General features: G+C 50.0%; 1 protein-coding gene across 1 annotated transcript; it reads left to right on the top strand.

The window, feature by feature from the left end:
* The first annotated feature begins 411 nt into the window (after positions 1-411).
* On the top strand, positions 412-9,352 carry LOC103675658 (keratin, type II cytoskeletal 4-like). The gene is given in 12 exon segments (XM_040641957.1): positions 412-499; positions 3,674-3,968; positions 4,016-4,235; positions 4,353-4,573; positions 5,481-5,541; positions 6,065-6,137; positions 6,140-6,159; positions 6,653-6,817; positions 7,171-7,296; positions 7,779-7,999; positions 8,732-8,766; positions 9,099-9,352. Coding segments are annotated over 12 exon segments (1,779 nt in total).
* Positions 9,353-20,320: the final 10,968 nt, after the last annotated feature.

The raw sequence follows: 20,320 nt of genomic DNA, 5'->3' as shown, positions 1-20,320 counted from the left end.
AAGGAAATGGAGGGTGCTGGTGAAAAGGTTGTTCAGATGGTTACTAGACTCTTCCCATGAGGGATGGGACAGCATTAATTTTGTTCACCATTCCCTACCACCTGGTCAGTGCCTGGCACATCATAGATGCTCAAAAAGTATTTGTTGAATGAATGAGTAGTACTTAGATTGGGAAGAACAGGAAAAGAGGCCAGGAGAGGGCGAACAGACTCGGAGAACATGAAGGGATGAGGATAATGGGAGTATTTATAAGACTGAAGAGCAGGTGTGGTGGGAAGTAGGTGAAAATAAGCTGAAGGATGACAGTTGTGGCCAGAGAGTGGGGATTTGGGGCTTAAGCTTCCAAGAGGGAACAATTCTTTGCGGTGACCCAGGGCCTGGCTCTCAGTGTGGCTGAGGCGGAGGAGGAAGATGAATGTGATTGAGAAGATCAAGGACTCCCCAGGCTGGGGTGTGGGCTGGCTCATGCTCTCAGAGGTGGAATTCTCCAAGGATGATGGTGAGGGAAAGTGGGGAGCATCATGGGGTCCCAGAACCCCAAGGGTGCGAGAAACCTCAGAGGCGGTTTGGCCCAACTTCTCACCAAACAACAGCAAGAGATTGGCTTGGAGGGAGTGGTTAGGCCTTAATCATAAAGTGGGGCACTGGGGAGGGAAGAAGGAGCAAGGGGCAGAGGTGGAAGGGCATTAGAGGTCAAGAGAAGCTCATTCTTCTAGAACAGGAAGCCTAGTCATTTTCTGGGTAGGAGAGTGACACGTCGAAAGTGGTATTTGCATAAGATCATGTTGGCGGCGATGTGGGAGTGGGTGGGAGCGAGGAGAGACTCGAGGCTCTAGGTGGGTCTTTGGGGGAGAAGTGAACCACATCCAATTCCATGACCCACCACAGTTTGCCAGGTCGCCGTGACCGGCGTAATTTCTTCCCACGCAACGGGTCAGGCTGGCACACGCCCCTGCATCTGTGTAGATAACATGCTCCCCTCTGTTGCCTTCGGTAGCTTCTGACGATCCTGCTTCAAATAAAGCTACAGTGGTTGCTGCCCAGACTGGTTCCTGCAAGTCTCTTCATCCCAACATGGGATGCTGGCTGTCTTCTTCATCAGACTGGCTCATGATACTTCTTGGGAAGCTTCCATGGCTAACATCCCACCACAGTTCCCATTTCCATCCCCTCCTTTAACTGCAGGAGACAGGTGGCTATTACTGGCTCCGTCCGTGCTTGTCGTGTGTTCTGAGTGAGTGTCAGACTGCCTCCTAGGTATACAGAGCACATTTCTCCTTCCTCTGAACTCCTTGTTCTATGACGTCATAGATGCTCAGTAAATGCCGGAATAGACCGGCTTTTGTTTAAACTCTGGCTCTCATGCTGCCTCGTATGCCTTGCAATGAGTACGTTTCCCACAAAGCTCTGAGAGCTGACTTGCCGTCCCATGAGCTATTCCCACGGTGCCGTCTATGGAGGCGAGGCATGGCGTTAGGTCCATGCGGATGCTGAGGTGCAAACCGATGTGTGTTCCAAGGCCAGTGTAAGCTCCTGCTGGAGGCAGGCCGGACTCTGTAAACTCTAGTACGCCTGGGCTTGCCTGCTTGCCTCCCTCCCTCCTACTTCCTTCCTCCCTCCCTCTTTCCCTTCCTTTTTCCCTTTCTTCTGCCACATGTAACTAGAAGGTACTCAAGTCCTTCACACAGGTCAGATGGCAGTGGACTCATGTCTGACACCCAGTCATGACTTCCTTTCCTTCCAGAGGAGATGCCATAGCAGGCTGGCATGCTCTAGCTCTCCTAACCTCTCTGTTGGGAAGACCTTCCACATCCTTCCCACTGTAGTGTATCCTTTCCCTTGGCCCGTGTTCACCAGAAACCACCAGATTCTGATCGCTCCTCGTAGCTAGGATGGCTGTTGCTATTACCACAAGTGTGGAGTTCTTCATGAAATCACCCGTCTTTTGTTTATTTTGAGGACAATGCAGCCTCTATCCCAGGCCCCCAATGGGGTCAGGCTGTCACCACAAGCATCCAAGGTGGGATGTGCAGGGGCTTATGAGGGGTAAGAGAGTGTGGGAGGGGCGCCTGGGTGGCTCAGTCGTTAAGCGTCTGCCTTCGGCTCAGGGCGTGATCCCGGCGTTCTGGGATCGAGCCCCACATCAGGCTCCTCTGCTAGGAGACTGCTTCTTCCTCTCCCACTCCCCCTGCTGTGTTCCCTCTCTCGCTGGCTGTCTCTCTGTCAAATAAATAAATAAAAATAAAATCTTTAAGAAAAAAAAAGAGAGTGTGGGAGTTCAAGGGAGGTTCAAGGCCTTCTGATCAGTTGGGTCCCTTCTCCCCCACCCATGGGCTATCTGGTTGCATTTCCTGTGCACTTAAAATGGTCTTGATACACAGGTGGCATTTTTAGCAGAGAGGGAAGCCAACCACACAAATGACAGCTAATTTAACAGTCTGTGTCTTAAAACTTTATCCTGAGCTCACAGGTATAGGGCTCTGGCCTGAGCCTGGGGTAAGAGATGGTCTGGATGGGAGGAATGTCCTGAGGGACAAGGCTTTCTTGTCCAGTGTGATGATGGAGGTGGGACACATGCCGGGACCCACATAGAGGGGCAGTACCAGAAGTAGAAAAAAGCTGGGCAGCCATTCATTCTACAAAACCTATGAACCCACCATGGGTGTGACACTGTGTTGGGCACTAGGGACCCTGTTGGACCAGACAGATGAGACCCAGCCCTCATGGTGCCTATTGTTGAGGGGACAGGGCTGCAGCCTTCGTGCAGGGAAGAGGAAGGAGGGGAATGCAGACAGTAGTACCCACAGGAGGCTGAAAGGTGGAGGCTTCCAGGAAGGGGGACCGAGGAGGCCTATTTGAAAGAGGAAGAGACCTGGTGCGCGAGTGAAATAGGGGATGCGGCAGCGAGTTGAGCAGGAACAATAACGCCATGCAGGGGGCCACAGGGAGACAGAGGGGACATTAGAGTTCTCTCGGTCACCCCGATGCTGAACAATGCTAACGCTCAGATGAATGTCTCTCGTATCTAGTCCACTCACGCAGGCCTCTGGGTCAGTCGAGAACATTCTGGCCTGACACCCACCCCTCCGTGACTGGGATGCAGAGGCGCTGCTCGTGCGGCAGAGCCAGGGACAAACCAGCAGAGGCTCTCTGGTGAGTTCCATGGGTGCACGCTGTCAGATTTGGAGGCGCTACAGTCTGGAGGGAGCCCACTTTCCACTCTGTCTCTCCCGGACACGGGAGTCTGCGTGAGCCTCGTTCGTTCTGGGAGGCAGACAGCAGAGTGACACCAGTGGACGCCCAGGGTTTGGGGGGAATGCAAAAGCCACAGAGTCACCTAATTGAACCTGCTGCCTCCCGAGCAGCCTGTGCCTGGGGCCCTGGGACTGGGCCATGCCTGGCAGGAACCAAGCTCATTCACCAAGGGAGGGCCCGGTTCGGCCGTGCGCAAAGTCTACAGGAGGCTAATTACAGGAAAGACTTGAAATGGAGACTGGGATTACAGCGAAGGACCTGGTGTGGGGATTAGTTGTAGCCAGAGAAGGAAACCCTGGAAATCATCCAATTAATGAACCAGTTCCCTGGGACCTATAAAAGGGGCCACCTGTCTCCCTGTGTCAAAAGGTGCCCTTTCCTCAGAGGCTTCTGAACCAGGACATCTCCCTGTGCCCAGAGAAAATGATGAGCCAGCAAGCCAGCAGGCTGTCCCAGGCCACCAAGGGCTCCAGGGGCTGCTCTGCTGTTGTGGTGTCTGGCCAGAGCCGTATCGGCCCCAGCAGGTCCCAGTCAGCCTCGCGATCTAGGGGAGGCAGTACCCCCACAGCCTGTGCCATGGTTGGGGCTGCCCTTGGCAGCCAGAGCCTGTACAACCTTGGGGGGAGCAAGAAGATCTCACTCAGTGTGGCCAAAGGTGCCGCCCAGACTGGGAGCTCAGGATGGGGTTGCTCGGGCGCCTTTGGAGGGAGCCCGTGTGGGGCTGGGGCATGAGAGGTAGCCCTGGATGAGGCTCCTTCAGCATTGGAGGGAGACCTGGTGGCTTGGGAGGCATTCCTGGTGGAGCCGGGGGCCTTGGGGGTTCAGGGGGATTTCCCCTCAGTATCCAGGAGATGACCATCAACCAGAGCCTCCTTCAGCCCCTGAACATGGGGGTCGACCCTCAGCTCAGGGAGGTGAAGACCCAAGAGAAGGAGCAGATTAAGACTCTCAATGACAAATTTGCCTCCTTCATCGACAAGGTGAGGGCCCGTGGTGGGGAGGGGGCCGGGGAACATGAGGCCTAGGTTGGAGCAGTGGGTCTGCCCATGAGCCAGAGGCTGGGCAGGCCATGACCTCTGCTCCCTGGCTGCCCACAGGTGCAGTTCCTGGAGCAGCAGAACAAGGTGCTGGAGACCAAGTGGTGCCTCCTGCAGGAGCAGTCAGCTACCTCCAGGGCCAGTGCCCATGACTTGCAGCCCTTCTTTGAGTCCTACACCAGCTGCCTCCAGGCCCACCTGGACAGGCTGCTGAGTGAGCGGGGTCAGCTGAATGGGGAACTGAGCACAGTGCAGGCACTTGTGGAGGAGTGTAAGAGGAAGTGAGTGATGGAGGTGCTGGGGAAACAGCCACTGGGTCTAGGAGGTATGGAGGTGTTCCAGCTGGGAAAGTTGTTGGTGCATGTCCTCAAGGAGTCTGGAGGCCACAGGATGGGGTGTCAGGTTGAGGGTCGATGAAAGGAAGATCTGCTCTCTTTTGATATTTGTGTTGCTGCCAAGGAGAGTGAGCTGTATGTAACAGTGTGGGCATCTAGGGGGCCCCCTTTAGACAGAGGGAGATATCAGGCTCCTTGACAATTAACAATAATGGATCTCCTACTTGCTGCTTACCGGAATCACTTTGGGAGCTTTATAAATTCCGAATGTCCAGGTTGCACTCATGACTCATTGAATGAGAATTTCTGGGCATGGGAGCCAGGCACTGGTAGCTTTTCCAGAGCCTCGGGTGATTCCAACTTACTGCCAAGAGTGAGGACCAGTTAGAAAATGTGTTTGTGCTGGGTGATGAGGGAGATGAGCTAGGACACAGATGGAGAAGGGAACAGCTGGGAGCTTCGGGTGTGGGTGGGAGGTGGCTTTGAGAGTGACCACAGGCTTCTGCTCATGAGGACTAGACTGATTCTTTGCAGTGGAGAATCGAGAGACCTGTATGAATGTGCTGTCCAAGGACACCAGGAGCTACGTGCCAATTCCATCACATGCTTTATCTCCTATTTCTAATATCCTGGAATGTCAGAAATGGGGTGCCAGTGTGCTCTTAAAGGCCCTACCATCGTAATAAAGCACGCCACTCAACAGGCTTTAGCCTGGTCCTATCCGGGGAATAGTTACTTGTGGCTCTGCCCCAGGTTACACTTCATCTCCTGGAATAAAGACCTTTCCCTGGGCACATGTGCACAAACCCTTGGCTCAGCCACCCTCAAAAATGACCTCTCTCCTTTCTTGTAGGTATGACGATGAACTTAACAAGCGCTCAGAGGCTGAGAATGACTTGATGGTTCTGAAGAAGGTGAGCAGGCCAGCACAGGAAGAGCAAGCCAGCACAGGGCTCCTCCCATGGCACAAGGGAAGGGGGGGATGGTGGCATCTTCCCAGGGATGCGAGACTGGATCGCACTTTGTCCAGAGCAGGATTCCAGGTGTTGTCCTGTTGTTGATGGCCAGAACCCAGGACAGTGCCAGCCTTGCATCGGAGCCTATGCCCTGAGGGCTTTTTTTTTTCTGTAACTAAGATATCTCCCAAGTGTGTTTGGCTCAACAATGCTGCTTTGACCCAGGCCTCACTCTTCATAGTTTATTGCCAACTATTGATCGCTACCACCTTAACTACCCAAGCTACAAAATTGATACTAATGATCTTTTCTAACACTGAGCTCAATTATCAAAACTCTCTATTGCAAGTGTAAGGTCTGGTTTAAGTGATGTTTGCTCCCTCAACTAGGTAAATATGATTTCAATATTATTAAATGCAGTGGTAACTAATGAGGGTAATATTGAAGCTAAGAAGGCTGATGCTCTGTTTTTTACTTTCAGGATGTAGATACTTCCTACATGACCAAAGTGGACTTGGAAATAAAAATGGAGAGTCTGACCAGTGAAGTCAACTTCTGAGAGCCCTCTTTGAAGCTGTAAGGACCTTTGTACTCTCCTCTAGGGTGGAAGCCATGGCATGGGGTATCAGATCTTGCTTGATTCTGGGGATCCAGCTTCCTTTGTGGAATCTATTTGGCAGCAAACATTTGCAAAGTCTTTCCCATCTTTATCCCTATTTCTTCTTCATGTCTTCAATTTGATGCCTCCTTAATCATATCGCTTATGTTCTCCCTCTTCTCTTTCCCATGGCTCCAGGCTTTCAGGATCTGCAGTCCATGCCTTTAGAATCTCCATTACATAGACTCTCAAGGGAAATCTGTGAAAGGAGAGTTAAGGGCAATCCTTCACTGCCTGCTGGGAATTTTCTTGCTGCCTCGTTTCTGGATCACTGTCTTGTCCCCTTCCTTTTCTTTCAGTAAGATTTAATTTTCTAGACCCCACAACAGTCTTGAGCCAGTACTTGCAAGGCTTACGGCATCCTAGGGCGATGGCGACACTGCCCAATGGTGTGCTCCTGTGTGCATGTAGGAGTACAACCAGGTCCTGTCGGAATCCAGTGATATGTCTGTCATCCTGTCCATGGACAATAACCGGCATCTGGACCTGGACAGCATCATCACCGAGGTCAAGGCCCAGTACAAGGAGATCGCCCAGAGGAGCAAGGCAGAGGCCGAGGGGCTGTACCGGGTCAAGGTAAATATGGGTCCTTGCATCAGTCTAGACTCACAGGCTTTTTCCAGGCCTCCTGCTCCTTCACCTCCAGCCCCTCCTGGCACCATCCCAGATAATGCACATTTTGTTTAGTGGAAACCCACTGAAATATCTTTCACAAATGTCTATAACTTGCAATGTTTTTCCTTTTACTGCCTGATATCTTTAAGGGCAACTGTGATTTTTAGTTAAGCAATCCTTCCCATTCTAAATGCCTGGTGGACTTCTGTGTAATAGGAGGACTTTCTGGATTGATGGCACTTCTATTCTCCTTTTCATACACATGTATTTGAAGGTTAGGGATAATTTCTCCCTATCTGCTCCTTACCTTCCAGCTTGGGGAGCTGCAGACTACAGCCAGCAGGTATGGAGAAGACTTGAAGAGCACCAAGAGTGAGATTGCAGAGCTCAACAGGATGGTCCAGAGGCTGCGGGCCAAGATTGAGAGCATCAGGAAGCAGGTGGGTGTGGCTCCCCGAAGCCTAGGATTTAACTCTGATGACAGTGGTGCTCTGAGATGCCAGTGGGGCACCTGAACCTAGCAGGCTGGAAAGTCTTTCAGGTCCTTATTGGAACCTACAATGGAGCTTCCAGGCAATACCATACAGACTGATGGCTTCATGTATGTTCCCTTTACTCTTACCCATCATCTTCAAGATAGAATGATCTTCCCTCATGTCATTGGTTGTGGCTCCAAGACTCCACGAAATATGTGGTACTGAGTTTCTGGGGTCTCATACCATGGATTATCCTCCTTCAAGAGATTGGGAAGCAGGTGATCAGTATCTCTGGGTAAGGATTCAAATGACCATTGGAATTTCCTAGCATAGTGTATATGCTACATGGATATGAATGATACGGGCAGAAGAAGTTAGCATGGTCACCTGCCATGTGCCCAGGTGATTTCAGAGATTCAACCCTTCTCTTCTTTCTCCTCCTTTAGAATACTAACCTGCAGGCAACAATTGCTGACACTGAACAACAGGGAACATGGACCCTCCAAGATGCCCAGGCCAAGTTGGCAGAGCTCAAGAAGGCCCTGCAGCAGGCCCAAGAGAACTTGGCCTATCTCCTGCGTGACTACCAGGAACTGATGAACGTCAAGTTGGCATTGGATGGGGAGATCGCCACCTACCAGAAGATGCTGGATGGCGAGGAGTGCAGGTGGGTAGGGACTCTGGCCAAGGCAAGGAGGACAACTTGAGAATCAAGTTGCAAAGGATTGTATGGTCCTTGGTTAAACACAGTGACAGGGGACAAAGGAGGGTCTCAACAAATGCTTGATTAACTGAATTATATTGCCCAGCACTCTCCCCTTTGGGTGCAGGGACACCGACTTCATCTGTTTGTTAGACCTGAATGCCTAGAGCTTCCCAACAAGCATGTAGTGCGCCCCAAAGGCCAATGCCAGCCAATCCTGATATGGTGGAGACGACAGATGGGTAGGGGGTTCTAGTAGCCTAGTAGTCGCTTCTCCTATTCTCCAAACTGGTTTCCACTTCCCTCGCATCAGTCACTCTTCTTTGCCTCTCCATCTCTGGTGCAGGTAAGAGTTATGTCACTTTCGGCGTAGGCTAGGCACTGTGCTAGACATTCCTCATGGCTTAATTTACTCTTCTCAACAAACCGATGAGGAAGTATATTATTCCAGTTCTGCCAGTGAGGGAACCAAGGCCAAGGTGGTGGCAGAGCCAAGTGTCCAGAGACACATTATTTCTCTGTTCCTCTGCATCCCCATCCTAGAACCCTAGGGAAGTCCTTCTCACGTCTAACTTCAATCCCTGATGCTGCAGCTCATATCATTGTACTCTGGCATCCCAGGGGGTAATTCTGACCAAGATGCTGAGAGGAACCAGCGTGAGGATTTCACGATATTTATTTTGTTTTCCTAAACAGGATGTCTGGGGAGTGTCAGAGCCCAGTGTGTATCCGTGAGTATCTTACGCACTCCATTTCTGTTGTTTGACATGATTTCTCATGGCTTTGCTTCAGCTCCTCTACCAACAAATTGCTTTTTCTACAGCCTGATTGCTGGAGTAAAATAAAGAGAGGGGCAAAGGGAGAGTCGTATTTGGGTAGGACTTATCTAATGTCCTGTGCGCATATGTTCTGAATTTGCCTTCAGACAAAGAACTCCCTCCCATAGGAAGGCCGTCTCCCCTTCTCTTTTTGGATGTTCTCTGCCACTCCTTCCTCAGATAGTAATGCATGCAATGGGCATTTAGACAGGCAAGTGACACTGAGCACCCCATTCTCTTTGCAGTTGTGGTCAACCACACATCCGGCAGCAAGAACATTAGTGCTGGGGGCAGCAGCAGCAGCAATGGCATCTGGGGCAACAGAGGGGACCAGGGCATCCGAGGCGACAGTGAGTCCACCAATATGGGGAAGGGCATCCAGTCCAGAAGCACAAGCACCTCCATGGATCAGAGTCCCAGACTGGGCAGCTCCTCCTCCTCGGCCAGGGTTGTGCAGACCATCACCAGCAGTGACCAGCGCTCCTGCATCAAATACTGAGACTGGGCCCTGACACACGACTGTAGAAATTTCCCCTGCCTTTAGCCACACCTCTTTACAATTGCTCCTCTCTCTCCAGGGTTCGTGACACTATACTCTCATCTGCTTGGTGGCTCAAAACCAAGAAGGGGCCCAGGTAGACATTGTCAAGTTAGGAGTTTGCCCCTGAGCCCATCACCCATTCCACCACCACCTTTTGTCCCCTTGTGTATAAACACTGCCTGGCCTCCTCTCTGCTCTCTCTTTCTTTTTCTTTATTAAACTGTAATATGTGATGATGGATTTGACTCTATGAGTTTTGCAGAATAATAGGGACTTGTGATATTTGCTAAATCAGAGGGCAACACACTCAAAATGTGGCCTGCAGGAAGTTATGTTAGCAGCTGTGCATGGAGTGAGTGAGAGATGAAGAGAGAATGAGGGTGCTGAGGGAGTCTTTGGGGGTAAGCCAACTGGGTCAGACTTTACAATTTGCCCAACTGCCACGCTGTGCCTCACTCTTTCTGGATCTATCTCAGGGCAGGCCACACCCTGGGGCTGGAGCTCTTCTGTACTAGCACCAGTAATCCTTGCCAAGAATTCCAAATGGCTCAGTGACTGCCCACTGACTAACTGCAGTGCCCAGCCTGGGTCACCGCAGGGGGCAACCTTTCTTTATCACCTCCCTTGGGGACTTTGGGCCACAGTGGTGGGAGAACATGGTCAAAAGCTGTCCCTATGTCCTCATTCCTTGTGATTCAATGGTAGTTGCCCCTTTCCCCAGTAAGACTCTGCAGCATTCTGCCTCCCTTTTCTTCCCACATCCTGAAATCTCAAGGCTCTGGAAAACCAAGAAATGAAACCAAGTTTTATTTAGGGATTTCCACCTGTTCAGATATTGTTCTGAGAATTTCACACATAAATAATTTAACCTTCACAGTGATCCTATGAGTAGGCGTGATTGTCCTCACTTTACAGATGAGAAAAAGGAGCACGAAGACATAAAGATCACTCTGTGCCAAAGGCTGCAGTTAGCAAGTGGTACAGCCAGGGCTTGACCATGAGTAGTCGGGCCCTAGAGTCCATGCTTGTCACTTTCATGGTATACTGGTGTCATCTGCGTGGTTTTGTTTTTTTCATGATAGATGGGGGGTGGTGGTGGAATATGTTTGGTCTCTGAAGGCAGAGGTTTTCTTTAATCAGATCTCTGCTCTGTCCTTGGTTCTGAAATCTGGTCCAGACACCAGGGGACTCTTCTATTTCAAGAGGCTGACACTTGTCATCACTCCCTCCAAACCTGACTTCTTAGTCCCACCTTTGGTTCTGACTATTTGCATGTGCTCACAGATTTCCTGCTTAAGATCAAGTAAACATTTGTTTCAAAGCTCAACTTGAAAAAAGACGCGGACCTTGTCCATTCTGTTTTGTTCCCTTTAAAACCAAGAACAACAAAAAAGTCTTAAGGTCTTTACGGATAATAAAACTTACATAATTTAACATTTAGCATGTTTACCTTTTTGTCTCAGCTGCTGGGGAGTATTTTTCATTGGATGATTAGAATACTTGCTTCCTTTTTAAAAACATGGATTATTATTATTATTGTTGTTATCATTATTATTATTTTTAGAGAGAGAGTGTGGGAGCAGGGTGGTAGGAGGAGGGACAGAGGGAGAGGAAGAGAGAGAATCTCAAGCAGACTCAGCGCTCAGCGCCAAACCCAGCGTGGGCCCTGATCCCACGGCCCTGAGGTCGTGACCGAAGCTGAAATCAAGATTCAGATGCTTAACTGACTGAGCCACCCAGGTGCCTCTGGGTTATTGTTTTTAATTTAACTCCCTTATTATTGGAATGAGAGGGTAATAAAAATAAAGAAAATTGAGACGATTGTCTTCTCTTGATTGCAGCTAGACTCATGATGAGCAGATTGGAAACAGGGCACACACAGAGGAAGAGAGTGACTTAAGATATTAGCTGTTCATATTGTGGTAATAAAAATAATGTTTGCCTCTCGGGGATGTTTCAAAGAATACACGAAATAATATACTTGAAAGTATTTTATAAAATGAAAATATTTATATAGATATTGTACCGTATGTGTCAAATTTTGAGTAGCAACTAGATTATAATCTCTTTAAAGAGAGGGACTGTGTCATATATTGTTTGAATGTTACATAATACTGGACAGAAAATGTTGACTTGTTGACCGATGGACTGAGTCAATAATATAATGCATGCCAGAGCTCAGCACGGCTCCTAGAACAAGACAAGCACTCAATAAATGGGAGATATTACCATTATTTTTTCAAGGGTTACCACTGTTATTTTCTGAAGATTCAGACACTCAAGGCTAGAAATGACTTCAGAGGCCCTGTAAGACAATGGTGTTTCTCTGAAACACCATTCCACAGTCAGCAGCCCACCTGACTGGGGAAGGTAACTCCTCTCCTTCACAGGGCATGCTCAGCTGAGTCCTACCTTATCCATGCCACTCATTGGTCCAAGTTTTTCCCCCTCCATGGCCACCCCCTCAGTCCTCTTGTGCATGATGGTCTACAAATGTTTGAGAGTGGTTTTGCCCTTCGTTGGATTCCTTCTCCAGGTGGAATACTTCCATTTCTTACTCTGCGTTGGGGAGCTCCCCTGGCATCCTGGGTGCTCTCCCATAGACATCGCATCCTCTGGACGTCTGGAGCCCAATCCAGACTTCCGAGAGTGGCCTGACTAGCCCAGGAAGAGTGGGCACGGGGCTTCTCGTTGTGTATCCCCCCACGTCGTAGGTGAGTTTGGCAGCTCCTTCCCGCCGCTGACTCATCCTGAGCTAGCGCCATTTTATACAAGCCATCAGGACGCTGTTTCCCCGTGCTGAACCGTACAGCCGCTTTGCTTGAGTACATCTGTAGGGTTTTATTTTACATTGATCTCTGTGAAATCTTTCTTGTTAGATTTGGCTCAAGCTCTAAACTGTCCAATTATTTCTGGGTTGTGATCACGGCATCATGCTCTTATTACTCTGAGCACGTGCAGGGCAGTTGTAAATGTGAGCTCTCTGCACAGCTGTCCTTGCTTCGGTGTCCTGGAAAGAAAATCAGCTATAGGGGCGCCTGGGTGGCACAGCGGTTAAGCGTCTGTCTTCGGCTCAGGGCGTGATCCCAGCGTTCTGGGATCGAGCCCCACATCAGGCTCCTCCGCGATGAGCCTGCTTCTTCCTCTCCCACTCCTCCTGCTTGTGTTCCCTCTCTCGCTGGCTGTCTCTATCTCTGTCAAATAAATAAATAAAATCTTAAAAAAAAAAAAAAGAAAATCAGCTATAAAGGAAAAACGATTCAAAAATCCCCCTGCTGGGTATTTGCCCTGGAGAACTAAAAGCTTACATTTACACAAAAACATGTACGTGGATGTTTGTAGCATCTCCATTTATAATCAGAAAAATTGGTAACAACTCAAACATCCTTCAAGAAGAGAAGAGATAAACAAACCATAGTACTTCAATTCCGTGCAATACTCTTGACAATAAAAAGAAGCAAATTGTTGCCTCATGAACAACCCAGTTGGCGTCATGCTGAGACCCTGTTTCCCTACACCTGTGGTATCGTCTGGCCTACTGGGCAATGAGATAAAGTTAGTCTATCGTAATGTGTCAGTAAAGCCGTGCTGGCCCTGAGGTCTCATGGTGTGTGTGTGTGTGTGTGTGTGTGTGTGTGTGTGAAGATCGCCTGAAATTTATCTTGTGCTCATGTCCCGAGGCTCCCATCTCTGCCTTGGCTCCAGGGTCTCTGTGTCTCTCAACGTCCTGGGTGTGCCTCCCATTCCCTTTGCCAAGATGGGGAGTTCGCAGTGAAGGAGGCTGCATCTCAATTTCTGCGTCTTCTCACCCCCCCTGCCCCCCACTATCCAGTAGTGAACTCATTGGAAAGGATACGAGATGGGCTTCTTTATGGGATTGCAATACAATATAGCCTTGTCCTTAGGAAGCGTAGCACCATTAGTGAGTAGTAGTCTGCCTCGCAAAGTCAGTGCCAAGTCCTGGTGGCTGGTACGGCGTTGGAGGGCAGAGTCTACCTGGTTACACTCAAGTCCCTACAGCAGACAAGTTGTGCTTCTTCCCAAGCATTCTCACTGATTTCCTCCAGAACAGTAGCACGTGTTTATGTAGCTTTACTGAAAAGAGCTTCTTGCTGAGGGGTCACCTGGGTGGCCCAGTCGGTTAAGCGTCAGACTTTTGGTTTTGGCTCAGGTCATGATCTCAGGGTCATGAGATCAAGCCCCATGTTGGGCTCCCAGTCAGCGCGGAGTCTGCTTGGGATTCTCTCCCTTTCCCTCCTCTTCTGCCGCTTCTCCCACTTGCTCTTTCTCTCTCCCTTAAATAAATAAATAAATAAATAAATAAATAAATAAATAAATAAAATAAATAAATAAAATCTTTAAAAAAAGGAGCTTCTAGCTGAGGGCTGAGCAGCAGAATAGGGTGGGGGAGAGATTCGGCCCATTGTCTGAGCACCAAATTCTGCTCTCCCTGGATTATATCTTTTTGTGGGGGGGACACCTTCATCTAACCTGCCTTGACAGGCTGTGCATTGATAGGGGGGACCTTTGGCAGCCAGAGCCTGTATAGCCTTGGGGGGAGCAAGGAGATCTTGTCCAGTGCTGCCCAGGCTGGGGGGGTTAGCGTGGGGGTGCTCAGGCGCCTTTGGAGGAAGGCTGTGTGGGGCTGGGGGAAGGGGCATGAGAGGTAGCCCTGGACGAGGCTCCTTCAGCAATGGAGGGAGACCTGGTGGTTTGGAAGGAGGTGGTGCATGGTCCCTGGTTCCCACAGAGCCGTCTGGGGACCAGATCTGTCTTGGCAAGCAGCAGCAGCAGAGCTGGGCCTTAGGCATGGTGGCTGGGGCGCAGGGCCGAGACTGAAGGAGGGGCCCCAGAGAAAGAAGCCTGGATAATTCAGTGATTGAGCCATGGAAAGAACACTGGATGGGAGCCCTACCTATTGCTGGATGATCCTTTGGGGTTTATCTGTCCTCACTGTGTAACTTGAACAGGTTCCATGTCCTCTTTGACCCTCATGGTCATTATCTTTACAAAGAGACCTTTGGAGGTCTCTTATCTTTGAGATGTTTCTTAAGTAACACTTTGAGTGGGAGGTGGCTCTATGTTCTTATAATTTGTTTTTTTCTTTTCTTTTGTTCAGCAGTATGTGTGGGGCATGTCACGACTGTGCATCTGTAAGGATCTTACATATTCTTTCCCTTGAGGTTAGGTTAAACATTGCTACTGAGATTGCGTAACTACTTCCCTTAGGATAAAGCAGAATGATTCAAACTTTCACAAAGGGAAAATAGGTCTCTATACGACACATTCCCACCGCTTGGAGCTGGAGGAAAAGAAGAATGCATCTGCTGTTATTCCTTACGTCTGGCTCTGCCCCAGCTGAGCTCACTTCTCACCACCTGCCGTGGCCACCTACCCTCTGATACTCCTGTGTGCCTCTCACTCCCCACCCCTCAGCCCCAGCACCTCCACCTTCTCCATCCTTCCATGTAACCAGCCCCTAGAGCAGGAAACACACATTCCCATTACCCCAGATATTCCCACCCTGGTCTCTCTTCCAGCGACCCCTCCCACTCCATCCCCACCCCTGAAAGGGCTAATCTGATTTCTAACAGCATAGGTTAGTTGTAAATGTTCCTGCACTTTATAAGCATTTATCAGTAGAATCATACAGTTTGTGTCTGGACTCTTGTGCTGGACATAGTACAGCAGGATTCCTCCAAAACCAACGTCGTATTTGGAGATCATTCCTTCTCATTAGTATGCAGCTGTGTGGCCAAACCCGGTGATTTACAAACCCCGCTACTGTCAGACACAGTGTTCAAGTCCAGTTTTCAGCTCTTATGGACAATCCTGCAATGAATATTCTAGTACACGTCTTGTGGTGAATACGTGATGCGCTCAATGGTTTGAGCGTGTCTAGAAGCAGACTTGTTGGGTCCATAGGATCTGGTGGGTTCAGCTCTGGCAGATACTGCAAACACTTCATATTTCCTTTCTTCGGTAGTTTAGACTTTTTGGAGGGGGTACTATCGTATATCTTTGTGATTTTAATTGACACGTCCCCTAGTGGCTGAGGGCGTTGAGCTCCTTTCATATATATACTGGCCATTTTGGGTATCCTCTTCCATGTGAATCTTCTGCCCATTTTTCTATGTTTCTTGCAAATTTACAAGGGTTCCTTTATATGTTCTGGATATGAGTCCTTTGTCAGATATATGAATATTTCTTCCCACTCTTTCGGTTACCTTTTCACTCTTTAATGGAGCTGTTTGATAAACAGAATTACTTAATTTTATAAATTCATCATATTTTTCTTTTGTGTGGTGCTTTTTGTGTCCCATACTCTGCTCTATACTCGAAGGTCGTGAAGACACTCTCTGGAGTCTTCCAAAAGGCTTACTGTTTTACCTTTCATGTTCAGATCTGCTGTTGATTCTTGTGTATTTTCCCCCCTATACATACATCAAATTAAATAACATTTAATTATTAAAAGAGAGATGTCCATCTGGTTAAGCACACAGAGAGATTAAAAGGGAGTCGTCCTATGTGGTAAGCACACAGGCGTTGGCTATATTGTTTTCCGTATGACTGAAATATTTCACAATTAAAAATAAAATGAAAAAGTATTTAAGCATCGCTGTTTCCCTGGGTCCTCTCTTTGATCTACTGTTCTTTTCATTGCTACCTGGTCTTCCTGGGTGAGTTGGCCTACTTCCTTCTATTCATCTATTTATTTAAATTTCTCCAGCACCGTCAAGCACCATTTCCACGTACCATGCAGTTGCTGCACAGAGAGGAATATAACATGGCTATCCTCTTAAGGGACTTACAGTCTGGTATATATGGTGACAAAGAATGGCAGTCAATGTCCTTGGAATATCTACTGCAAAGGACACCTCAGAGCTCATGTTCTCTTCAACATGAGTGTTCAGTCTTTCCTTCCTCCTCTTCTTGTCCCCTTTTTAAAATCAACTTCATTGAGGAGTAATTTGCATACAATACCAATGCAGCCATTTTCAGAGTACATTTCAATGAGTTTGACAAAGTATATCCCCTTGTTAGTACGACCACAATCAAAATATAGGTTATCTTCCAAAATTTTCTCCCACGCCCCTTTGCTGTCCATCGCCTGCCAGCCCGCAGGCCCAGGCTGAGGCTTGCTTCCCGTCACTCTGGGTTAGTTTTGCCTCTTCTAGAATGTCATGTAAATGAAAGCATACAGAATACATTCTTTCTGTGTCTGGCTTCTTTCCCTCATCATGATGTTTTTGAGATCCATCACATACCTGTGTGCCCCAGGCTGTGGTTTGCCCTTTCTTGCCTTTTCTCAGCGATGTGTTTCGAAGCTCCCTGCTCCCTTGCCAGCACTCTGGTGATGCCTCCCACTCTTCAGCACGTGACCTGCATCTAGAGGCCGGCTGCTCGGCCCGGCCTCTTGGACTAGACAGAAATCTCTATCTAGTCTGAAGACAGGACAGACGGCTCTCTCTTATTGCTCCCCGAGCCTTCCATAAGGATGTGCGTTTTCCTCCTTTAATACGGCTGCCGATGTGATAGGAATTAGTACATCCGAATTGAAGCAAACTGCAGCTTTAAAAAAACACCGATGCCTGGCCCCATTCTCTGAGAGTCTGATTCAGGAGGTCAGGAGTGAGGCTTGAGGACCTGGATTCTTAAAAGCAGCCCCGGAGTCCTGATGTGTCGTCAGCCCTGAGGGCCACTGCCCACAGAGTGAAGTCTGGATTCCGCAGCACGGCACAGAGAGCCCATCGCGATCACTTTCAGCCCCCACCTTTGGCTCCTTCTGCATCTCACCTGTCCTCCTCTTCCGTGCTCCCTGCTCTGCAAGCATGTGCAGGCCCTCACCAACGCGCCCCCCACCTGTATGTGAAATGTTTTCCTCTCTACCAGGGATGCCTTTCTCTTATTGTCCAACTACTGGGCCTGCTCCTACTCATTCCTCAACACCCATCAAAATTACCTCCTCTGTGAGGCCTTCCATAGCCTTTCTTCCCCTTAGGCCCATAGCACTGCTGTCAAAAACACTGACCCCGAGGTGATATAAGGAGGTGTTTCTATGACTGACTCCACCTTCAGGACAACGGTGAGCTTCTCCAGACCATGGGTCCTGTCTTGGGCAGCATCTCATTCCCGTTGGGTAGCCTGGTGCCTGACACAAGTAGCTGCTTAACAGATGATTGCTGAGTGAATGAGTTGATGTTTGGAGAGACGACTGGAGGGATGGTGGTCCTTGATGTATCTCTCGGAGGGGATGAAGTCCTAGGGGAAACAAGAGCTGGAGACTCCTGCCTGGGTTCTCTGAGCATTGTGCCTGACCCTCGCTCCCAGCTTTGGCTGCCAAGCCTCTTGGGAGAAAGCAGAGTCAGAGGGTAGGTTGGGACGGCATTTGCCTTCTGACTGTATCAGTCTTCAAACCTAGTTCACGCTTAATGCTCTTGTCGTTTTCATTTGGGGTTACAGGTTGTTTGAGTCTGTGAGTGTGAGTCACAAGAAGGTGTGTGTCTGTGTGTGGCATGTTTGCCCATATGCCTGTCAGTTCAGATAAATGAAAGGATTTTAAAAAGTTGAAGATATTCTATAAATGTCAGATGCTATTAAGTGTTGGCACATACGCTTATGAGACTATGGCTTGGCATTTTTGGAAACAAGAACTTCTCAAGGGGTACAAGGCTGGCCGGCCGCTGAGGGTATAGGGACTGTCCCAGGTATGGGGCCTGCCCGCCGTGGACTTTCCCACTGGTAGAGGGGAAGAAAGACGTTCTCGTTTGACTTTGGGCCTGGTAGGGACAGTGGTGTCCCAGGAGCTGTTAGGAGAGCTCAAGGGGCCAGGCTAGTCATACAAGACATCACTGTGTGGCTGGGCTGCTTGCTCGTTCCTAAATTATGGGTCAGTTTGGGTGTAAAGAAAAGGGGAAGGGGGCTTTAAGTCAGAGGATGCTTCATGGTCCCTAGGACAGAAGGGGAACCAGTCGGAAGAGGTCAACACAGTGCCCAGCACGGAAGGGTGCTCAGGAAGGGGTGGCCAGGGAGAACGTCGGGGGGAGGGCAGGAAAGCCTCACACTAGGGCTTCATTTAGAGTTGGGGCTACTGGCTGTGAACCGCTCAGTGTCAGGGTGGCCCATGGGTCTGGCTGTGTGTGGCCCACTGGCTTGCAAAATTGGGACTGCAAGCCTGACGAAGAAAAAGGGAGATGGGGCAGCACAAACTGTCCCCTCTGATGGGGAACTAATGCCAAGTGTCCTTGCCGGGGACCATGCTTAGATAAGAGCAGGGTCCTGTCTGTGCCTTTTCTCCCTGTTCTGCAGGCTGTTTTCATCCCCCATTTCCCAAACTTGGTCAAATCCGACCCCATTGTTCAGAGTCAGGGCTTGTTCCATGAGCTGAGCTCTGGGTGGGAACACAGAGCTCCCTGTGGAGCCCACACACGGAGACCTGAGTCTTGCATGGCTTTCCCCAAACATGGGCTCCGGATTGGGACAGAACTGGATTGGAGGCCACTTCCTGTCTGTGGCCCTGGACCAGTGATTGAACTTCTGAGTCCCAGGTTTCCTCTTCTGTGAAACGGAGCTCTGGGCCCTTCCCTGTAGGGCTGCGGGAAGAGGTCTGTCGTGTCAGTCACCGAGCCCACTGCTCGGCCAGCACGCCACGGCTTGCCTTTCTGCCGCTCTTACCGTCCCTCAGTTAACACAGCACATCTGTCCTTCCGTTTATAAAGCCCTCACCGGCCTCACCTCCCGACTCCCCGTCGCTCTGCTCCACAGGCGAAGCAGGGGTTCTCAGCTCCGTGCTGATTGGCCACCTGGCAGCCCAGAAGCATCCGGAGCCTCGGAGCAGGGCTTCCTGTTTCTGCCCAGGCTGCCTTTTTTTTTTCTTTTGAGATTTTATTTATTTATTTGAGAAGGAGAGGGACAGAGATAGTGAGAGAGATAGCGAGAGAGAACATGAGAGGGGAGGAGAGGGAGAAGCAGGCTTCCCGCTGAGCAGGGAGCCCGATGCAGGGGCTCCATCCCAGGACCCTGTTATCAGGACCTGAGCCAAAGGCAGACCCTTAACCGACTGAGCCGCCCAGGCGCCCCCAGGCTGCTTTCCATGGCACTGCTCTGATGGCCTCCTCGGGTGGCAGGGTCTGGGCCCTTTGAGGAGGCCACCCGCCCATCAGGGGCCCTGTCCCTCAGGCCTGCAGCTGCCGAGTTCTAGAGGCAGCGAGGCTGGTCCCTCAGTGAGACTTGGCTCAGAGCTCACCTGGTATGAGACAATAGTTTCTTACGGAGCTACGTTCTCTCTGATCGCAGACCACAGGGTGCAGTTTGTCCCGGACACCAGAGCTCAGTTCCTTACTCCCCGACCCACGGCCTCCTGACCCAGTGCCCCCCATCCTGACGCAGCCCTGCGCACTTCTCCCTCCTCAACTCCTTCCCAGCCCCGCTCACCCCCTGCTGGCCCTGGCCTACGTCATCTGCTCTGCCGTCTGCTGTGCGATGTGTTGCTAAGCTGGTCCTTAAGCCTGAGCCCCTGCATCTGACCACCCTGTTTCCCCAGAGAAGATGGGGCTCCCTGCACTCAGGAGTGATTTCTTCTCTGTCTCCCTAACTCCCCCAGGGGGGACCCAGCTTCCCCAGAACAGAGGGAGCCTTGGTCTAGAAAGCATAATAGCCATGGCCATGGAGAGGAGGGACTGCAGGGCCCCATGGCTCTCTGGGAGCCCCTGTGCCCTCCCCGCTGGAAAGGCCCAGCTGGCCTAACTCTGTTAGCAGCACACTCAGTTCCTCTTCCTAAGAGGCGGCCGCAGAGAAGAGCGTCTGGGCTTCACAGTCTGCAGATGTGGGGATTAGCAGTGGGCTCTTCCAGGAAGAAGGGATTTGGGATGGGCCCTCATTAGAGCCTCAAACTTCCACCCCGATTTCTTTGGAATTTGTTCTTGA

Source organism: Ursus maritimus, unplaced genomic scaffold (genome assembly GCF_017311325.1).
Source record: "Ursus maritimus isolate PB19 unplaced genomic scaffold, ASM1731132v1 scaffold_26, whole genome shotgun sequence".
Classification (NCBI taxonomy): domain Eukaryota; kingdom Metazoa; phylum Chordata; class Mammalia; order Carnivora; family Ursidae; genus Ursus; species Ursus maritimus.
This window is presented reverse-complemented; position numbering and strand designations above follow the sequence as displayed.